We start from the raw sequence: 23,366 nt of genomic DNA, 5'->3' as shown, positions 1-23,366 counted from the left end.
TGGGGTGAAAAGAGGCCCCTCCCCGGGGCTCACAAGTTTTACATAGACTTATATAGGAAAAAACGTCTTACCTTAAACTGCCAGGCCTAGGCGTTTTGATATTTGGTATGTAGCATTGCCTTGTGGTCCTCTACCAAAATTGTTCAAAGTGAAAAGAGGCCCTGCCCTGGGTGTCCCAAATTTAACATAGACTTATATAGGGAGAAAAAAATATTCTTGTCTGAAAGTTCAAGGCCTTGGCCTTTGATATTTGAAAGTACCATTGCCTAAGGGGGATTTCAACAAGATTGTTCAAATTATGCCCGGGTGAAAAGAAGCCCCGCCCCGTGGGGGGTCCCCTTGTTATATGAGTTATATAGGAATTAAAACTTAAAAAATTATCAGATCATATTTCCTAGACTGTTTAATTATAATTATAATTACCTGATGACCCCCAAGTGATTAGGGGTCACCTGACTGACCTTGACCTACTGACCTACTTTCTTGTTTTTTAAGATACAGCCTCGAAATTTGGATGACATGTACAGTTTTGCACACCAGTCTTAAAACTGACTTTCAGTGACCATGAATATGACCTACTTTTTAGCTCACCTAAGCTAAAGGCTCATGGTGAGCTTTCGTGACCGCACAATGTCCGTTGTGTGTCGTGTTCTTCATGCATGGAGGAATTTTAATGTAACTTGGCGCAAGTGTTCACCATCATGAGATGGAGTGCCATGCGCAAGAACCAGGTCCCTAAGTCTAAGGTCAAGGTCACACTTAGGAGGTCAAAGGTCAAATTCGAAGATTTGGTCCGGGTATTTCTTCTTATGCATGGGGGGGATTTTGATGTAACTTGGCACAAATGTTCACTGCATGAAGCACCTTTATTTTAGAATAACTTCCCTTTGTTTTTACTATAATAGTTTATATTTAACATTTTTTTACTTTACCGTAGGGAAAAAATTAAAACTTTTTGGTGATTCAACATGCATGTTACATCCAATATTTTAGGTGTACTTTGACCTATCTCTACTTGGTAAGGAGTTTTGTGTGGACTTATATAGAATTAAAAAAAAAAATTCTTTAAAGGGTTAACTTCCTTTGATGGGTTTCTATAAAAACTTATATCAACTCTTTTATAATTGGCCAGAAAAATTCATATGTAAATACAGGTGCTTAGAATTTGTGACATTCTGATACTCTTGTTCCTATATTATATTTGGAAACATTAAAAATGTTCTTGTTAGAAACAGCAGGCCAAATTTTAAAACAATTTTACACAAGTGTTTGTTGGATATTTACTGGTTATATAGGGTTTTACTATCTACCATAATTGTTCAAATTAAGCCCTAGTTTTAAGATACAGCCTTGAAATTTGGATGACTTATACAGTTTTGCACTCCAGTCTTAACATGACTTTCAGTGACCCTGAGTTTGACCTACTGATTTTACTTTCTTAATATTTTAGCATCAGTTTGACATTTGAAACATGAGCTCATACTACTGGGTGAACGATCCAGGGGCATCATGACCCTCTTGTTTCTTTAGTGGCTTCTGAATCGAAATGAAAGATTCATTTACAGTGATTGAATATCATTTTTGACAGATAATTCTATTGTCACATATTAATTTTACAGTAAAGAAGTTAGATGTAACTGATGTTAGTTACTTTAAAAATTGATTTTTGATTTTAAGGCTTTAATTGATCGTGAGGTTGTCTAGATGACAGCTTTAGCCACCGTATTAGTATGGCACATAATATTAATCCGCATGAAAATAGCTAGAGAGAATAAAATCAGTTTTGCAGAAAACGGAAGTGAATATACAAAAATGGTTAATTTGTGTAATATTTTCAATTTTTTTACAGCCGCTTTTGAATTGTAAAGTAACCAGATACCAGCCTCTCATTGAATTCCTTCATGATTCTAGCTTCATCCTCCATATTGTTCTTTCTTTGTTTTTCCATATTAATTCTTTCTTCCCCTCTTATCTCTTCCTCCTTAGTTTATGCTTCCCTTTTTTTCCCCTTCAAGTATTTTTTTTCTGCAGATTGTACTGTACAGGCAGAAAGAGATCTTTGGAAATTGAAAGTGATATGTGTATATTACATGGACTTTTATCAAAAATTCCTGATGATTTGCCTATGAACATTGATTGTACGTGCTGGGAGCTCTACCAGAAATATTTACCAGATGAATTGGACCCCTGAAGCTATTCTTAACTTTAAGCGATCCCAGGAGTAAGTGTTGTATTAGAAACATTTCTAGCCTAACTAAACAAAAAATTTGGAGAGAATCCTGCTCCTGCTCATCCACAGCTTGGTTAAAGTTTTGATGCACTTCAATTTATCTGAATTATTACATGATAGATTTGCTTCAGACTTAAAACATTGTTCCTCATAATCACCTACATCATATGACACAAGGGCCATAACTCTTGCACTAATATTTTATGGTTACATGTATATAGTAGTAATTCTGTCAAAAATCTGCTTCCGTGTTATAGTTGAAAAAGTCCTTAATAAATAGATCCTAATTTTTCTATTTTTAGCTCACCTGTCACAAAGTGACAAGGTGAGCTTTTGTGATCGCGCGACGTCCGTCATCCGTCCGTACATGCATAAACTTTTGCTTGTGACCACTCTAGAGGTCACTTTTTTCACGGGATCTTTATTAAAGTTGGTCAGAATGTTCATCTTGATGATATCTAGGTCAAGTTCAAAACTGGGTCAAGTGCAGTCCAAAACTAGGTCAGTAGGTCTAAAAATAGAAAATCCTTGTGACCTCCCTAGAGGCCATATTTTTCAATGGATCTTTATGAAAATGGGTCAGAATGTTTATCTTGATGATATCTAGGTCAAGTTTGAAACAGGAGATGTGCGGTCCAAAACTAGGTCAGTAGGTCTAAAAATAGAAAATCGTAAACTTATGCTTTTGACCACTCTAGTGGGATCTTTATGAAAATTGGTCAGAACGTTTATCTTGATGATATCTAGGTCAAGTACGAAACAGGGTCATGTGCGGTCCAAAACTAGGTCAGTAGGTCTAAAAATAGAAAATCCTTGTGACCTCCCTAGAGGCCATATTTTTCAATGGATCTTCATGAAAATTGGTCAGAATGTTCAACTTGATGATATCTAAGTCAAATTGGAAACTGGATCAGGTGCGGTCCAAAACTAGGTCAGTAGGTCTAAAAATAGAAAAACCTTGTGACCTCTCTAGAGGCCATATTTTTCATGGGATCTGTATGAAAGCTGGTCTGAATATTTATCTTGATGATATCTAGGTCAAGTTCAAAACTGGGTCAACTGCGGTCAAAAACTAGGTCATTAGGTCTAAAAATAGAAAAACCATGTGACCTCTCTAGAGTCCATACTTTTCAATGGATCTTCATGAAAATTGGTCAGAATGTTCACTTTGATGATATCTAGTTCAAGTTCGAAACCAGGTCACGTGCCATAAAAAACAGTAGGTCAAATAATAGAAAAATCTTGTGACCTCTCTAGAGGCGATATTTTTCATGGGATCTGTATGTTTGTCTGTGCATAAACTTTTGCTTGTGACCACTCTAGTTTAAGATCCAGCCTTGAAATTTGGATGACATGTACAGTTTTGCACACCAATCTTTAAACTGTCTTTCAGTGACCGTAAATGTGACCTACTGATCTACTTTCTAATATTTTAGCATCAGTTTGCCGTTTGAAACATGTAGAACAATATAATCAGGTGAGCGATTCAGGGTCATCATGACCCTCTTGTTAGTGCATAGGGGCCAGATGGGCATTATTTCACTCGTGGAATGTATTTTACATAAGACACTTTTCAACGCCTTTCATAATAAAACTTCAACTCCCTTTTATAGTCATTCACACCGTACCTAACCATAGTGTCAATTAACAACAATTATCAGTTGGACTGTCAAATTGTTTACTAGCTCATCAGATTTTTTTTTTAAAAATAGATGAGTTATTGTTATCACTTGATCGTCATCGGTTTCAGTCGGCGTCGGCATTGCCTGGTTAAGTTTTATGTCTAGGTCAGCTTATTTCCTAAACTATCAAAGCTGTTGCTTTAAATCTTGCAACACTTGTTCACCATCAAAAGTTGACTCTGTACAGCAAGAAACCTCACTCCATCCTGCTTTTTGGAAGAATTATGGCCCCTTTTGAACTTAGAATATCAGATTTCTTGGTTATGTTTTATGTTTAGGTCAACTTTTCTTCTAAAGTATCAAAGTTGCTTTAAAACTTGCAACACTTGTTCACCATCAAAAGCGGGTAACTCCATTCTGCTTTTTGGAAGAATATGGCCCCTTTTCATGGGTATGACAATATTTCTATTATAAGGACAAAAAAATCAGATGAGCGTCTGCACCCACAAGGCGGTGCTGTTGTTTAACAAGGTCATAAAACAGGCTGCTCTAATTGATAGGTGGTACATGATAGTGACACATGCGACATGCTGGCAAATTCTAAAAAATAAATATATTTTTAGCTCGACTATTCGAAGAATAAGTAGAGATATCCTACTCACCACGGCGTCTGCGTCACACCTTGGTTAAGTTTTTCGTACAAGTCCACTTTTTGACAAAGTCTTTTGAGATAAAGCTTCGAAACTTTCAACGCTTGTTTACCATCACCATGGCCAGTTGTAGGCAAGAGCACTTAACTCTATCAAGGATTTTGGCTGAATTATGGCCGCTTTTGACTTTGAAATCATGGTTAAGTTTTTTGTACCAGTTCATATTTTGGCAAAGTCTTTTGAGATAAAGCTTTGAAACTTTCAACACTTGTTAAGCATCGCCTTGTCTAGTTATAGACAAGAGTACATAACCCTGTCAAGGATTTTGGCTGAATTATGGCCCCTTTTAACTTTGAAATATTGGTTAAGTTTTTCGTACCAGTTCATATTTTGACAAAGTCTTTCGAGATAAAGCTTTGAAACTTTCAACACTTGTTTATCATCACCATGTCTAGTTATAGGCAAGAGCACATAACTCCATCAAGAATCAAGAATTTTGGCTGAATTATGGCCCTTTTTGACTTAGAAATCTTGGTTAAGTTTTTAGTACCAGTTCATATTTTGGCAAAGTCTTTTGAGATAAAGCTTTGAAACTTTCAACACTTGTTTACCATCACCATGACCAGTTATAGGCAAATGTACATAACTCCATCAAGGATTTTGACTGAATTATGGCCCCTTTCTACTTAGAAATCTTGGTTAAGTTTTTCGTACCAGTTCATATTTTGTGTAAAGTGTTTGACATATGGCTTTGAAACTTTTATCACTAATCCAGTATAATAGTCTCTATCTGTGGGAAAGAGTACATTATTATAGTGCTATTTTTAGATACAGTTGCGACGGTCTAAATTTTAATCGATTTGAATGTATCTTCTTAAAATCTGAATTAGTTACATATGTTCATGATTGTAGTTATAAATAAATAAATAAAGCACTAGGGTCGGCGGGTGTAAGTAGGTAGGGTCGGGTTACCCTAAACAAACAATTTTAGGCCTTATTACCATGATTACGTACCGATAATTCGCGTTTTATACAGTGGAATATATTGTGTATATGCCAATCACTTAATAAAAAAATAAAAATTCCATTTAAACATGCCGAATATTCGAATATATTCGAATATGGCAAACCAAATATTTGAATATTTATTTCAGTATTCGTTCCCATCCCTACTAAATGGATTTGTTTCAAATTTAATCTGTTTTCAGAACTACTAGTTTAATATCATTATAAGCAAGATAATAATAAAATGTCTTTTTAAACTTATTTCAGATTGGCAAAAGCAAGAATTCAGAATCGTCAAAGACCAGTTCAGAAAAAAGTAGTGAAACGGAAACGTTGGATATCATTATTCTATCTAGATGGCTCGAGTATTTATCTAAAATTAACTTTCTGGACATTGACAGCAGTGTTTAGTGCAGCTTTGATTGCGTATTTTAAATCTTCCAATTGGGAAAAAGGATGGTGGACCTAGTTATGTCACCCACCACACAGTGGTGTGGGAGACATACTGATTTACACCTGTCTGTGTGTTTGTCTGTCATCTGTGTGTCTGTCACAAATCTTGTCCACACTGTAAGTCGAACAGTTCTCATCCGATCTTCACCAAATTGAACAAAATGTGTTTGCTAAGAAGTCCTTGCCCAAGTTCGATAACTAGCCAAATCGGCTCTGGCAGTTTGGAATTGTGGCCCTTGAATTACTGATCTGTACCACTCATCTGAATCACTTTGAATCACTAAACCAAAACTGAACCGAACCACTTATCCGAAACACTTTGAATCACTAAACTAAAACTTACTGAACTGAGTGACCCTTTAAATTACTGAAACAGAATTTACTCCTGAAGTGTACTTTTTTTACAATTTAGATGGTTAGGCAGTTGTGGGAGACATGCGCTTTTCTCAAAAGTAGCTCTAGTTATACTGTTGTTTTATTATCGATGATGAGTAAGCTTGAACCATAGATATCTGGAGTCTGTCTGGCTGATGTCATATTGGCATTATTTAATATGATAAGAAAATGTCAGTGCTGAATAAGTTGTCTCAAGAATAAGATGATATATGACTATTAGCTATTAAATGTGAACACTTGGAGCTCAGCATGTGTTTTAAGCTAACCTGAAAGAAAGGTTCAAAGTGAGCTATAGTGGAGGTGCCGTGTCTGTTATATGTCAGCGTTTTGCCTTTAAACAACTTCTTCTCATAAATCACTTTATGGATCTTCACCAAACTTGCTCTATAGCATCTTTGTAAAGTCCTCTCTAATGTTTGTTCGAATGGTTCTGCTTTACTGAATTTAGCGGCCATCTTGTTAAAAATAGAAAAACCTTTAATGAATTTTCTCCTGAATAGTTCGAAAGATTATCACCGAACCAGGTCTGTAACAACCTTATAAGATCCTCTTCATCTATTTACAAATGGTTCTGCTTGACTGATTTTTGAGGCTGTCAGAGCTCAAAATAGAAAACCTTCAAAAGACTCAGTCTCATGAACCTCTTTATGGATCTTACCAACTTGGGCCTTAGCTAAACTGAAAGGTCCTCTCTCAGTTTTATCAAAATTAATGATTTTTGATGAATCATCACCAAACTTGGGTCTGTAGCATCTTTGTACAGACCTGCCTCGACTTTGTTCAAATGGTTCTGCTTGGCTGCTTGTAGAGGAACCACTTTCAATGAACAACTTAATGGATGTTCATTTAACTTGATCAGCAAGATCTAAAGGTCACAGTCCTCCTTAGGTGAGCTATCTAAGCCCATTTGGGCCTCTTGTTTACATTATACTTTTAACTGAGATGGTACAGATCTTTTGTACACATTTAACTGATTAAGGTTCGGTTTTTAGCTCAACTTTACCAGATATATGGAGAGCTGTCCTGCTCAACTTTGAGTCTGCGTTTGCGTCCCTACCTTTGTTAACTCCCTCAGGCTGACATCGTAACATACCTGTTGCAGAGAGATAAGAATTGCCACCTGACATCAAAGAACATTATCTGCATGCAATCAATTGAAATCTTGCAGGGAAACATTAATAACTTGGATGTAAATTAAAATAAACTTACAAAATCTTCGAAGTTTGAACAATATTTTATACCCGATTTTGTCTGTAACTTACACCTCTTTTACTGAGATTCTGGTCAGGAAGGACTGATGCGACATGGGAATAGGACAAGACCACAGTTTTTGCCAGGATAAAAACAAGTCAGAAAGTCGATCTTTGTTTACACCATGTAATTTTACATTGAAGAGAATTCAAGGGGAGTAACTACCTATGACTTGGGCATAGGTAAAAGCCGATATTGAGATCCGGTGTCTTAAATGAATTTTGTATAAAATGTGAAATTAAGAGCTCCTGCAAAAGCTTTAAAGAAATGCTGATTTTAGCTGACCTGAGCAATGCTCAGGTGAGTTATTATCTCTCAATGTCCTTCATCTGTCTGTCAACATTTAGCTTGTGTATGCGATAGAGGCTGTATTTTTTAACTGATATTCATGAAATTTTGTCAGAATGATTATCTTGATGAAATCTAGGGCAAGTTCGTAAATGGGTCATCTGGGGTCAAAAACTAGGTCACTAGGTAAAATCAAAGAAAAACCTTGTGTATGTGATAGAGGCTGTATTTTTCAATTGATCTTCAGAATTTGGCGAAAGAAGTTTTTGTCGTAAATGTATTTTTATAATGTGTATTTCTCTGTCTTAAGTACTCTCTGTCTTGCCTAAAAAAATTTACCCGCGGGCGTTTCCATTCATGATACACAATACATAGCATGTCACCAACCGAGGGATTAGCGATTCGGCATCAATTACACAATGCTGCCACGTGCTTCTCAATCTTTGACTTTAATTTAAACATGCGATAAACCAATAACAGCTTTCGATGTAGAACGCGTGACGTATTTTATCAGTAAAATTATTAAGCTCTGCCTTTACATATGTCATCGTTGATTGAAGTAATTTGGCGAGGTAGTTTAATTACTGTTACAGTAAAACAAATAAAAAATCACGTTTCACGGACTGAATTAAAAGACACTGACAGCTGATTTATACATGTTTTAAACAACAAGCGGAATCACGAAAGTAGTGTCAAAGAATCCATTTCTAAGTTATATTTTGTAGCAAAACTTCGGAATGAACGACTGACGGGACATCCACGATAAATTCCAATAATTTTTAAATCATGATCGTAGATTGATTTTGGCAAATTCCAATGAAAAACTGCGATAAACAAGCAGAAATCAATTGTTAAAATTAACACTGGCCAAAGAAAATAAGTTATAATTTTTATGCCCCCGAAGGGAGGCACATTAGTTTTCAACTGTCCGTCCATTAGTTCGTCCGTTCGTCACAACGTTAACTTTTTGCATGAAGGCACTTTACTCGCGAACCACTGCACCCAGGACCTTTCAAACTTCACATGCTGATAGTACTTATTGAGTACACCAACCCTACTGACTTTGGGGTCACCAGGTCAAAGGTCAAGGTGCTGAGGGGGCATTTGTCACCATTAGTGACAGCTCTTGTTCATTTTATAAATAATGCTAGTCTTGATTACCTTTTTAGCTCACCTGAGCACAAAATGCTCAAGGTGAGCTTTTATGATCGCCCTGTGTCCGTCGTCAGTCGTCAACAATTTGACTGTTAACACTAGAGGTCACAATTTTGGCCTAATCTTAATGAAACTTGGTCAGAATGTTACCCTCATAAAAATCTTGGACGAGTTCGATATTGGGTCATCTGGGGTCAAAAACTAGGTCACCAGATCAAATCAAAAGAAAAGCTTGTTAACACTCTAGAGGTCACAATTTTGACCCAATCTTAATGAAACTTGTTCAGAATGTTACCCTCAATAAAATCTTGGATGAATTCGATATTGGGTCATCTGGGGTTAAAAACTATGTCACAAGGTCAAATCAAAGGAAAAACTTGTTAACATTCTAGAGGTCACAATTTTGGTCCAATCTTAATGAAACTTGGTCAGAATATTACCCTTAATAAAATCTTAGATGAGTTCGATATTGGGTCATCTGGGGTCAAAAACTAGGTCACCAGGTCAGATCAAAGGAAAAGCTTGTTCACACTCTAGAGGCCACATTTATGACCATATCTTTATGAAACTTAGTCAGAATGTTAATCTTATTGATCTTTCGGTCAAGTTCGAATCAGGGTCAGGTGGGCTCAAAAACTAGGTCACTAGGTCAAATCAAAGGAACAGCTTGTTAACACTGTAGAGGCCACATCTATGACTATATCTTCATGAAACATGGTCAGAATGTTACTCATGATGATCTTAAAAGTCCAGTTTGAATCTGGGTCATGTAGGGTCAAAAACTAGGTCACCAGGTCAAAATCAAAGGAAAAGCTAGTTAACACTCTAGAGGCCACATTTATGACCATATCTTAATGAAACTTGGTCAGAATGTTAATCTTGATGATCTATAGGTAATGTTTAAATCTGGGTCAGGTGGGGTCAAAAACTAGGTCATCGGGTCAGATCAAAGGAAAAGCTTGTTAACACTCTAGAGGCCACATTTATGACCTTATCTTTATGAAACTTAGTCAGAATGTTAATCTTGATGATCTTTAGGTCAAGTTCGAATCTGGGTCAGGTGGGATCAAAAACTAGGTCACTGGGTCAAATCAAAGGAACAGCTTGTTAACACTCTAGAGGCCACATTTATGACCATATCTTAATGAAACTTGGTCAGAATGTTAATCTTGATGATCTATAGGTCATGTTCAAATCTGGGTGGGGTCAAAAACTAGGTCACCAGGTCAAATCAAAGGAAAAGCTTGTTAAATAGAGGCCACATTTATAACTGTATCTTTATGAAATTTAGTCAGAATGTTAATTTTGATGATCTTTAGTTCAAGTTCTAATCTGGGTCAGTTGGGGTCAAAAACTAGGTCACTGGGTCAAATCAAAGGAAAAGCTTGTTAACACTAGAGGCCACATTTATGACTGTATCTTCATGAAACTTAGAATGTTAATCTTGATGATCTTTAGGTCAAGTTTGAACCTTGGTCATATGAGGTCAAAAACTAGGTCACCAAGTCAAATCAAAGGAAAAGTTAGTTAACACTTTAGAGGCCACATTTATGACCATATCTTAATGAAACTATCTTTATGATCTTTAGGTCAATAGGTCAGTTGAGCGATACAGGGCATTCTTGGCCCTCTTGTTTTTCGTTTGTCACACATTTTCGCGACCACAATTTCCGATTAATGAAAATATATTATAGATTTTAAATCAAATTGCCAGATGCTAAATACAATGATATGTATATCTTGTTTGATATATAAAGTCCTTTTATTTGAAATTCCAGGTCCGGCTTCAGGGGTTCGAGCGCACCCCCCCCCCCCCCCCACAGCCCCCACCCCCACTCTCCCCCCCAGGTAGCTGAGAAGCGGCCTATACTCATCAAAGATGCACCCTACTATTTTGGCAAAGGATTTTTTTTTTTTTTTTTTTTCAAAATTTTGACCCAGAAATGCACCAGAGGCCACCATTCCATACCTGTATTTCATGATTTTCCCCCTGACCCCCTCTCCCTCTCATCAAGAGAGTACTAACCCCTCCATTACCTCAAAATTTTGGACCTCAAAATGCACCAGAGGCCATGATTTCATGCCTGTATTTCAAAAATTTCAAGAGGGAGGGCCCCCTGAACCCCCCCCCACCACCTCCAATAAAAGTTTTAACAATTAAGTAATGAAAATGACAAATTGTTGCAACATGCGCAGTATGTTGGAGAAATACACCTCCCTCCCCTCCCCCTTAAATGTGTCACTGACATCGATATTTTGTGGCGAAAAAAAAAATTAGGGCCTGTGGAAACCCTACTTGATGAAATCTAGGTCAGTTCCAAATATGGGTCATCTGGGGTCAGAAACTAGGTCACTAGGTCAAATCAAAGAAAAAACTTATGTATGCTATAGGGGCTGCATTTTACACCGGGTCTTCATGAAATTTGATCAGAATGTTTGTCTGGATGAAATCTAGGTCGAATTTGAATATGGGTAATCTAGGATGAAAAACTAGGTCACCCAGTCAAATTAAAGAAAAACCTTTTGTACGCAATAGGGGCTGCATTTTACACTGGATATTCATAAAATTTAGTCAGAATGATTGCCTTGATGAAATCTAGGTCAAGTTAGAATATGGGTCATCTGTGGTCAAAAACTAGGCCAAATCAAAGAAAAATGTTTTGTATGTGATAGAGGGTGTATTTTTCAATTGAGGTTCATGAAATTTGGTCAGAATGATAGCCTTGATCAAATCTAGGTCAAGTTCGAATGTAGGTCGTCTTGGCTCAAAAACTAGGTCAAATTGAAGAAAATACTTGCTTACACTTAAGAGACCACATTTTTGGTCCAATCTTAATGAAAATTGGTCAGATATTTGTTTCCATGAAATCACGAGGTCATGATTTAGTCGTTTTCATTGCTAAGCCTGGCTCAGTCCACTTCCTTTAGTTTAAAAATTGCTTGAGTTCTACGTCGTCTTTGTTCTAATAGCAAATTCAGAATATTTTAAAGAAACATTTAAATCGAAAGCTGTGTGTTATTTGGTAAGTATAAATGTATGAGAAATAACGGTCAAATCATGGCGGGTAGTCATCACAACGGCTGTATGTACAGGCGCAGCTAGGGTACCTGTGATTGCACCTACCTTGATACTTCACATACATATAGAGGACAATATGTAGTAAATGTACGTATACTATTTTTTGGATGGGATTCAAGATGGCCTACTGGCAGCCATTTTGTATAAAAATGTGTTCCAGTGATTTCTTGAAAACTGTTGCACCTACTCTTAAACTTCACACACACAGAGGGCAGTATGTTGTTAATGTTCGTGTAATTCTTATCTGAATCAGATTCAAGATGTCCGATTGTAAAGCACTTTTCCACAAACAAGCATACACTTCGGGCCCATATATCCACTTATGTGGTACTCTTGTTAAATATTCAACTGGTAGGGGACATTTGTCCCCTCCCCACTGTGGGGCTGCTTGTTACTCCCCTACTGGTTGAAAACCAGTTTGAGGGACTGTAGGAATGCACTTTTCCGTCTGCCCATCATTCTGTCCTTCCGAAATTTCGTGTCCATTCCATAACTCTGTCATCCATGAAGGGATTTTGATATTAATCGGCACAAATGTTTCCCATGATGAGACGACATATCATGCGCAAAACCTGGACCTATACCTCAAAGGTCAAGGTCACAAATGGAAGTCAAAGTTCAGCAGTGCTTTTTTGCACGGTAAAGTCAATTATTTCAAGATCAGTATCATCATTTGCATCTATTACTATGCAGGGGTCAATTTGTATGCTTGTAGACTCTAACTGCATTTCTTCAAAATATGAAGTCAAATTATCATCAGATGTAGCAGCACCATCATTAAAGCCATGATCATGAACGTCTTTTACAGGTGTAGAAACCTTTGCACACTTTACAGGCGAAGCCTCTGGAATTCATGAAAGTTTATAGTTTTCTGTTCCGCAATTGGTGTAATGAATTGCTTCCCTCTTTTCAGTTGGTTAGCAGTAATGTTAAAATTTTTACTGTACGAAATAACTACGGCTTCAGAAATGGTTCGTATTTTTATGCCCACGGCATCTACTGATGCGGGAGGCATATAGTGATTGTCCTGTCTGTCTGTTCGTTGGTCCCTCCGTTCGTCTGTCTGTACGAGTTTAACCAAATGGGACTGTTTCGTCTAGCATCAATACCCCTTACTAGAATGGCTTGATACTAATGCAGATGTAACCTGTGACCATTCCTCATCTTCAGACATCACCTGACCTCAGTTTGACCTTGACCTTGACCTCATTTTTGACTTGGGTTGCTTTATATGGGCCATCTCTTGGTTAACCAAATGGGACCGTTTCGTCTGGCATCAATACCGCTTACAAGAATGAATTGATACTAATACAGATGTTACCTGTGACCATTCCTCATCTTCAAACATCACCTGACCTCAGTTTGATCTTGACCTTGACCTCATTTTGGACTTAGGTTGCTTTATATGGGCCATCTCTTGGTTAACCAAATGGGACCGTTTCGTCTAGCATCAATACCGCTTAAAAGAATGAATTGATACTAATACAGATGTAACCTGTGACCATTCCTCATCTTCAAACATCACCTGACCTCAGTTTGACCTTGACCTCGTTTTGGACTTAGGTTGCTTTGTATCGACAAGGATGCCACCAGGGGCATCAAGCGTTTATTGAGCTCCTTGTTATTTTAAGGTTATCATTTGGATGATGCACAGTCACATGATTTATTGTATAACTGAAGAGCTGTGATGCATATTCACAGTATATGCATTGATATTCTTCTGTCTTAATATTAATCTGAAACCGAAAAAAACAAGAACTCTCACTATAAAATCACAAAATTATGATACAAATACCATGCAATCTGCTTAAAAATCATATCCTAAATCACGTGTAGCAAGAAGATTGTGCACTTTAGTCAGATTGTATCACATTCTCCCTTAAAATACACATGAAGTATAAATAATGGTAAAAACATAAATTAGTGTGAGCTGCATAAAATACGCTGCACAAAGATTTCAGGAAATGGATCCCCTGTAGGTTATAATGTAGTAATTCAGCGTAATTGCCTCCGTTGAAAGAAGTACCTTAAGATTAAACCCTCAATTTTTCATTTTTAGCTCACCTGAGCCAAAGGCTCAGGGTGAGCTATTGTGATCGCTCACCGTTAGGCGTCCGTCTGGCCATTCTGTCGACACTTTCCTTTAAACAACATCTCCTCCTAAACCACAAGGTCAATTTTGATGAAACTTCACAGAGATGTTCCTTGGATGGTCCTCTTTATAAATTGTTTAAAGAATTGAATTCCATACAGAACTCTGGTTGCCATGGCAACCGAAAGGAAAAACTTTAAAAATCTTCTTGTCCAAAACCACAGGTCATAGGGCTTTATTTGGCATGTAGCATCATCTAGTGGTCCTCTACCAAGATTGTTCAAATTATCCTCCTAGGGTCAAATATGGCCCCGCCCTGGAGGTCACATGGTTTACATTGACTTATATTGGGAAAACTTTGAAAATCCACAGGGCCTAGGTCTTTGATATTTGGTATGTGACATCATCTAGTGGTCCTCTTCCAAGATTTTTCAAATTATGCCCCTGGGGTAAAAAGAGGCCTCACCACGGGGGTCCAAGTTTTACATAGACTTGTATAGGAAAAAACTTTAAAAATCTTCTTGTCTTAAACCATAAGACCTAGGCCTTTGATATTTAGTTTGTAGCACTGCCTGGTGGTCCTGAAGATTGTTAATCCCCGGCCACAAGTGGTGGGGGGTTATAGGAATGGTCTCCATCTGTCCTTTCATCCTTCCTTAACATTTTGTGTCCGCTCTGTATCTCCTAAACCCCTTGAAGGATTTTCATGAAACTTGGATCAAATGATCACCTCATCAAGACGATGTGCAGAACCCATAAGTCAGTCATGTCAGTTCAAGGTTAAGGTCACAACTCAAGGTCAAAGGTTTGAGCCTTCCATTTCGTGTCTGCTTTGTATCTCCTAAACCCCTTGAAGGATAGTCATGAAACTTGAATCAAATGATCACCTCATCAAGATGATGTGCAGAATCCATGAGTCAGCCATGTCAGCTCAAGGTCAAGGTCACAACTAAAGGTCAAATGTTTGAGCCTACCATTTGTGTCACAACTTAAGGTCAAAGGTTTGAGCCTTCTATTTCGTGTCCGCTCTATATCTCCTAAACCCCTTGAAGGATTTTTATCAAACTTGGGTCAAATGATCACCTCATCAAGAGGATGTGCAGAACCCATGAGTCAGCCATGCTGGCTCAAGGTCAAGGTCAAGGTCACAACTGAGGGTCAAACGTTTGAGCCTTCCATTTTGTGTCCACTCTGTATCTCCTAAACCCCTTCAAGGATTTTCATCAAACTTTGGTCAAATGATCACCTCATCAAGAGCTCATGAGTCAGCCATGTCAACTCAAGGTCAAAGGTTTTAGCTTTGTGTCTCCTAAACCCCTTGAAGGAATTTCATGAAACTTGGGTCAAATGATCACAGCCATATCAGTTCAAGGTCAAGGTCACAGCTAAAGGTCAAAGGTTTACCCTTTCACTATCTAAAACAGTGGCGGGGGATTTAGCTGTCCTTAAGACTGCCTTGTTCAAATTATTACCCTGGGGTGAAAGGAGGCCCCAAGTTTTACATAGACTTTTATAGGAAAACACTTTAAATGTTTCTAAAACAAACTAGTTTAGTATAAAAATTGCAATAAACAACCACAAACAAACTGCCGTTAAATCAAATAATATTATAGTTTCTATTGTAAATGTAAACATTATTTCTGTAGCAAAATGTAACATGCACGCTGTTTCAGTATACAAATCGTAGAATGTGGTCATTAAGTTTCTTCTCACGTTACTGTGGCAATTCTACACAGCTCATACCTCCCCTAGAACCTGGAAGAATTTTTTTTTTTAAACTTATGATTCCCTTTTACATTATTCATATTTTGCGCTAATTATTTATTGTATTACAGTCAAACCTGTGAACAAAGATCACTCTTCAGAACAAGCAAAAGTGGTCTTTGTTCACAGGTGGTCTTTATTCGAGGGAAAGGGTCACTTCTCAGTTAGCCATTATCATGCTGATAAAAAGTCTTTTTACAGGTTCTTGCTTTTTTTATGTTCTATATATAAATTCAGCCGGTGCAAACTTAAAAATTTTCAGTCGAGCAGTAATTATTATGTTTGCTATAAGGCGAAAGTCGTGAAAATTTGGCGGATTTCAAATATTTTCATGCCGGAACGGTCCAGCTTGGTCGTTATTGGGAGGAAAATATGACCCTTGGGAATGAATTAGGCCGGTCGCTGGTCGCGGTCGCCAGGTGGTCGCTATTCACGGCCTCTTTATGAGCATTTTACCACGGGGGGACCAGAGACCGGTCGTTGTCGACAGGTGGCCGCTAGCACAAGTTTGACTGTATTTGCAAAATCATACCTAGTAAAAGTAATACTTTTATTAAACATATAATCAATAATGCGCAGTATGATTCATATCGAGATTTGTTATTAATGAAACTGTGTTTTGATGAGCTATCTATAGACAGAGGTCATAAGCTATAATCAAGTGGTCACTGGAATCCCGTTAAAATTTTAATTCGATTTGTTTTATATTTTTTAGCTCACCTGAGCACAAAGTGCTCAAAGGTGAGTTTTAGTGATCGTCCTGTGTCCGTCATCGTCCGTCCGTCACAATTTTGGCCCAAACTTAATGAAACTTGGTCAGAATATTACCCTCAATAAAATCTTGGACAAGTTCGATATCGGGTTATCTGGGGTCAAAAACTAGGTCACAAGGTCAAATCAAAGGAAAAGGTTTTTAACACTCTAGAGGTCACAATTTTGGCCCGATCTTAATGAAACTTGGTCAGAATGTTACCCTTAATAAAATCTTGGGCAAGTTCGATATTGGGTCATCTGGGGTCAAAAACTAGGTCACCAGGTCAAATCAAAGGAAAAGCTTGTTAACACTCTAGAGGTCACATTTTTGGCCCAATCTTAATGAAACTTGGTCAGAATGTTACCCTTAACAAAATCTTGGACGAGTTCGATATTAGGTCATCTGGGATCAAAAATCAGGTCACTAGGTCAAATCAAAGGAAAAGCTTGTTAACACTCTGGAGGTCACAATTTTGGTCCAATCTTAATGAAACTTGATCAGAATGTTACCCTCAACAAAGTCTTGGACAAGTTTGATATTGGGTCATCCAGGGTCAAAAACTAGGTCACCAGGTAAAATCAAAGGAAAAGCTTGTTAACACTGTAGAGGCCATATTTATGACTATATCTTCATGAAACTTGGTCAGATTTTTAATCTTGATGATCTCAAGGTCCGGTTTGAATCTGGGTCATGTAGGATCAAAAACTAGGTCACCAGGTCAGATCACAGAAAAAGCTAGTTTACACTGTAGAGGCCGCATTTGTGACCATATCTTAATGAAATTAGGTCAGAATGAATGTTAATCTTGATGATCTTTAAGTCATATTCAAATCTGGGTCAAGTAGGGTCAAAAACTAGGTCACTAGGTCAAATCAAAGGAAAAGCTTGTTAACACTCTGAGGCCACATTTATGTCTGTATCTTCAAGAAACTTACTCAGAATGTTAATCTTGGTGATCTTTAGGTCAAGTTCGAATCTGGGTCATGTCTGGTCAAAAACTAGGTCACTGGGTCATATCGAAGTAAAAGCTATCTAACACTTTAGAGGCCACATTATGACCATATCTTATTGAAACTTGGTCAGAATGTTAATCTTGATGATCTTTAGGTCAGTAAGTCAGGTGAGCGATACAGGGCCTTCATGGCCCTCTTGTTTAAATATGTCTTACATACAGGATAACAGAGAGCTGTATGACAATACTCATTTACAGAGTTACGTAGAAATTATAGTATTCTATGTATTTTGACCAGCTATATATATTTTTATGCCATACATGTTATTGCTGTTCTGCGGAAATGTTAGGACTATTTCGGGGGGACTGTTTACTGTTGCTTGTAGGCATATGATATTAAGAGAATCTGAACCATATTATTCACTCTGGGGCTAATCGCCCCAAAAATGAGTTAAATGTCCCCACCTCTATTATATCTATGGCTGAAACAATGATATGCACTTCTCTTGATACTTGTATTTGTTTTACGTCAGTGCTAACAAGTAAGTACAAACACATTTTCAGAAAAAAAAAGCTGCAAACCTGAAACAGAAATAACTGCTTAATAATTTGAAGTGAAATGTTAATTCAGGGCCTTCCGTACAATTAAATCCTACAAGTTTTGGACAAAGTCTGTTCTAATTTTCCATGTCTGTTATTCAAGAATAAATAGATCAGACGTCGCGAACTGCCAGCAAACCCCCAAATGATGTTTGTATGGACCGCGCCATCTTAGAATGGACGTCACGTCATTATTTTCATAAAGCCTTTGACTTTCGCATGTATACACAGCATTCCTTCCTGGACGTATATTTATGCCGATATGCACTTTGAACGGTACAAATTACCCGAAAACAAGAGTGCCAGAATGTCACAATATACACCCGTCACAGCAAATTTCTTTACTCTAGCACCTGTAGTTGCAAATGGAATTTTAATTTGGTGGTTGTTTAGTAATCATTGTAAGTCATTTGTTTTTCTAAGTCCAAAAAAAACTCCTTACCAGGTAGAGATACCTTAAAATACACCTAAAATTTGAAAGTAACATCTGTGTTGTACCACAGAAAAGTGGTCTTGTTTTTTCCGTACGGTCAATTATAAAAAAGTTACAATATAAGTTATTTAAAGTAACAACTAAGGGAAAAAATCCAAAAAAAAATTGTAAGTCCACACAAAAATCTTTACCAGGTAGGTCAAAATACACCTCATAATTGGATGTAGCATGCATGTTGTACTACAGAAAAGTGGTCTCGATTTTTCCCTACGACTAGTAATGAAAAAGTTAAAATATAAGCTATTTATAGTAACAACAAAGGGAAGTAATTCTAAAGAAGGGAACTGTGCATGACACTTCGTCTCATGATGGTGTATAATTGTGCCAAGTTACATCAAAATCCCTCCATGCATGAAGAAGAAATGCTCCGGACAAAGTCATTCTTCTATCTGACCTTTGGCCTCTAAGTGTGACCTTGACCTTTGACCTAGGGACCTGGTTCTTGCGCATGACACTCCGCCTCGTGGTGGTGAACATTTGTGCAAAGTTATATCAAAATTCCTCTATGCATGAAGAAGAAATGCTCCGGACAAGGTTTTCATTCTTGTATCCTTTGACCTCTAAGTGTGACCTTGACCTTAGACCTAGGGACCTGGTTCTTGCGCATGACACTCCATCCTCGTGGTGGTGAACATTTGTGCCAAGTTATATCAAAATCCCTCCATGCATGAAGAAGATATGCTCCGGACAAAGTTTTCTTTCTTGTATCCTTTGACCTCTAAGTGTGACCTTGACCTTAGACCTAGGGACCTGGTTCTTGCGCATAACACTCTGTCTCATGATGATGAACAATTGTGCCAACTTTCATCAAAATCCCTCCATGCATGAAGAAGATATGCTCCGGACAAAGTCATTCTTGAATTTGACCTTTGACCTCTAAGTGTGACCTTGACCTTAGACCTAGGGACCTGGTTTTTGCGCATGACACTCCGTCTCATAATGGTCAACAACTGTGCAAAGTTTCATCAAAATCCCTTAATGCATGTAGAAGATATGCTCCGGACAAAGTCTGTGGACGCCGCCAACCCGCCCGCCATCCCGCCTGACCGCCAGGGGCGTTCCCATAATACGTCCCGTATTTCAAACGGGCGTATAAAAATGGAATCTTCCAATGCACATGCGGAAATAACCGGAAATATCATTCGGAAACCTTCATATATTTTTCTTGGTGTGTAAAGGACCGCACATGTTTTTACTAAATAGTCTATTCAACAAATATTTTGTTTCTTGACAGATTTTTTTGGTAAGTTATTTGGTAAGTTTTAGATGTCCGACGAACACCACTGTGAAGAATATTGTAAAATTCTTATTACATTACATAATGATCAGTCAGTATTTCTTTAAACTGTGACAAACACTAGTCTGAACCAGTGAAAGTTTTGGAGATAAAAATAAGAAAGATTAAAGATCTAGAAATTATTATAAACCAGGTTTACATTGTTAAACTTTGTGAAATATTGATAATATATTTTATTACATTTTTAGCTCACATGTCACAAAATGACAATGTGAGCTTTTGCGATCGCGCAGCGTCCGTTGTCCGTCCGTGCGTGCGTAAACTTTTGCTTGTGACCACTCTAGAGGTCACATTTTTCATGGGATCTTTATGAAAATTGGTCAGAATGTTTATCTTGATGATATCTAGGTCAAGTTCGAAACTGATTCCACTGCAATCAAAAACTAGGTCAGTAGGTCTAAAAATAGAAAAACCTTGTGACCTCTCTAGAGGCCATACTTTTCAATGGATCTTCATGAAAGTTATTCAGAATGTTCATTTTGATGATATCTAGGTCAAGTTCGAAACCGGGTCACGTGCCATCAAAAACTAGGTCAGTAGGTCAAATAATAAAAAAACCTTGTGACCTCTCTAGAGGCCATATTTTTCATGGGATCTGTATGAAAGTTGGTCAGAAAGTTCATCTTGATGATATCTAGGTCAGGTTCGGAACTGGGTCAACTGCGGTCAAAAACTAGGTCAGTAGGTCTAAAAATAGAAAAACCTTGTGACCTCTCTAGAGGCCATACTTGTGAATGGATCTTCATGAAAACTGGTCAGAATGTTCACCTTGATGATATCTAGGTCAAGGTCCAAACTGGGTCACATTCCATCAGTAACTAGGTCAGTAGGTCAAATAACAAAAAAACCTTGTGACCTCTCTAGAGGCCATATTTTTCATGGGATCTGTATGAAAATTGGTTAGAATTTTTATCTTGATGATATCTAGGTCAAGTTCGAAACTGGATCAACTGCGGTCAAAAACTAGGTCAGTAGGTCTAAAAATAGAAAAACCTTGTGACCTCTTTAGAGGCCATACTTTTCAATAGATCTTCATGAAAATAAGTCAGAATGTTCATCTTGATGATATCTAGGTCAAGTTCCAAACTTGGTCACGTGTTGTCAATAACTAGGTCAGTAGGTCAAATAATAAAAAAACCTTGTGACCTCTCTAGAGGCCATATTTTTCATGGGATCTGTATGAAAGTTGGTTTGAATGTTCATCTTGATGATATCTAGGTCAAGTTTGAAACTGGGTCAACTGCAATCAAAAACTAGGTCAATAGGTCTAAAAATAGAAAAACCTTATGACCTCTCTAGAGGCCATACTTTTGAATGGATCTTCATGAAAATTGGTCAGAATGTTCACCTTGATGATATCTAGGCCAAGTTTGAAACTGGGTCACGTGCCTTCAGTAACTAGGTCAGTAGGTCAAATAATAAAAAATCTTGTGACCTCTCTAGAGGCCATATTTTTCAATGGATCTTCATGAAAACTGGTTAGAATTTTTATCTTGATGATATCTAGGTCAGATTCAACACTGGGTCACATGAGCTCAAAAACTAGGTCACAATGTCAAATAATAGAAAAAAACGACATCATACTCGGTTTAAAACTGGGTCATGTGGGGACAGGTGAGCGATTTAGGACCATCATGGTCCTCTTGTTTATTAAAGGTACTTTAGGAGTGACTTATCCATAGAAAAATAAATACTTTCAAACTTCCTAAAGCTTGTTGAATGGATTTTCTGTGCCACCACTATAATTTGTTTTGAACCATCAAATATACTGTAAATTCGAAAATTTTCACGTCACTAAAATTTTGCGATTTTACACCCAACACTGACAATTTCACAAAGTTATGTATTCACAAGCAGACAACTGTAAGAAAGGAAGGAAATTTCCATTGATTTCTTTAAATTGCTGTGATTCAAATTTTGAAAATGAAAAAGTTATTTAAAGGGAGTAAGCAAAAAAATTAAAAAATCTTTGGCTCTTAATGACATTCTGATGATATTAAACTATCGGATGATATTAAACTATCGGCTGTAAAGCCAATACAATGCCATGCAAAGTGGATTGAAAAAGCATGAAACAATCTGAACTCATCAAAAGAATCAATCTTTAGGACATAGAAATTGGCAAAATAAATGTTCTTTAAACAGTAAATAGAAAATTCCTGAATATTTTTTTTAAAAGGGAGATAACGTTTAAACATATAATGCAACAAGAACTCTGCCAAGCAGGGCAATATATGCCCAAGTAATACCTGGTCAGAATGCTTACCTTAATTAAAGCTAGATCATGTTTGAAACTGGATCATTCTGGGTCAACAAATGAGTCAGATATGTTAAAAATGGCCATTATGGTGCTATTGTTTGGATTCATGGCAAGAGAAGAGTTTTGAAAATTTCCATCATGGAATGATACTTTTGCTTGAGCAATAGTTCTCAAATAACTTTCATGTCACAAGTAGATAAATAAATTATAAATGGCAAGCTACCTTTAGAAAGAAATATTGCTTTTTGTATCTAGCTTAATGACCGCCTTCAGTAAATATTGTAAAGTAACCTTCACAGTGATAATTAAGTGAACAGTTTCTTTATAGTATTATAAAATTACTTTTTATTGGGTTTACTGTAAAAAGTTTGAACAATATTTGAAGAATATTTATTCAGTATATATTGATTCAGGTCTTAATTAGACTTTGATTTGAAATAGATAGTACAAGAAGTAATTTTGCTGTTTAACTAAAGAGCTATATATGCAAGTGCAGACAAATTTGGTAAAATAACGGAGTGAATATTCAAGAACATAATTTTTTCAGTACTTGTACACAAATGTTGTAAAGGAATTACTAATGAGACAAACAGAAAACTGTGTCATGGTTGGTGAAAGTATTGAAAGGTAAGAACAATCTTGTTTCATATTTGGAAGTCACCACTAGATATGACAGTTGACTTCACTTGTTTAAATCAAAATAATCTTGACATACATTTTGATATCTACTTCATATCAGAGGTATTAAAATTGCACAAGTCAAGTGGAGAGGCCAGACAAGAAAATAAAACCTTATTTACTTGGTCAAACTGCTTTCTTTGGAAACTTAAAAGATGATATAAATGGTGTCAAATATTCATGCTTTAACTAATATCTTTTAATGTACCTCTGAATCTGATGTATACCATACTTGCAAAATCAATTTGCAAGGGGATATGCCCCAAGACCTCCCTAAAAATTCAGCAACACCCACTTAACTAAAATACTGAATTGCAGGATGGTCTCCTACTTGTTTGAAATTGTAA

General features: G+C 37.0%; 1 protein-coding gene across 1 annotated transcript in view; it reads left to right on the top strand.

Moving 5' to 3' along the window:
• Positions 1-22,593: 22,593 nt before the first annotated feature.
• The window catches only part of LOC123549116 (kinesin-like protein KIF28), a 463,589-nt gene continuing 462,816 nt past the window's right edge, over positions 22,594-23,366 (top strand). Inside the window, 1 exon segment of the mRNA XM_053545663.1 lies at positions 22,594-22,968. Coding sequence (XP_053401638.1) covers positions 22,922-22,968 — 47 coding nt within the window. The 5' untranslated portion in view covers positions 22,594-22,921.

The sequence above is a fragment of the Mercenaria mercenaria genome, chromosome 6, assembly GCF_021730395.1.
Source record: "Mercenaria mercenaria strain notata chromosome 6, MADL_Memer_1, whole genome shotgun sequence".
In the NCBI taxonomy this organism is placed as follows: Eukaryota; Metazoa; Mollusca; class Bivalvia; order Venerida; family Veneridae; genus Mercenaria; species Mercenaria mercenaria.
Note: the sequence above shows the minus strand (reverse complement) of the source record. Positions and strands in the feature narration are given on the sequence as shown.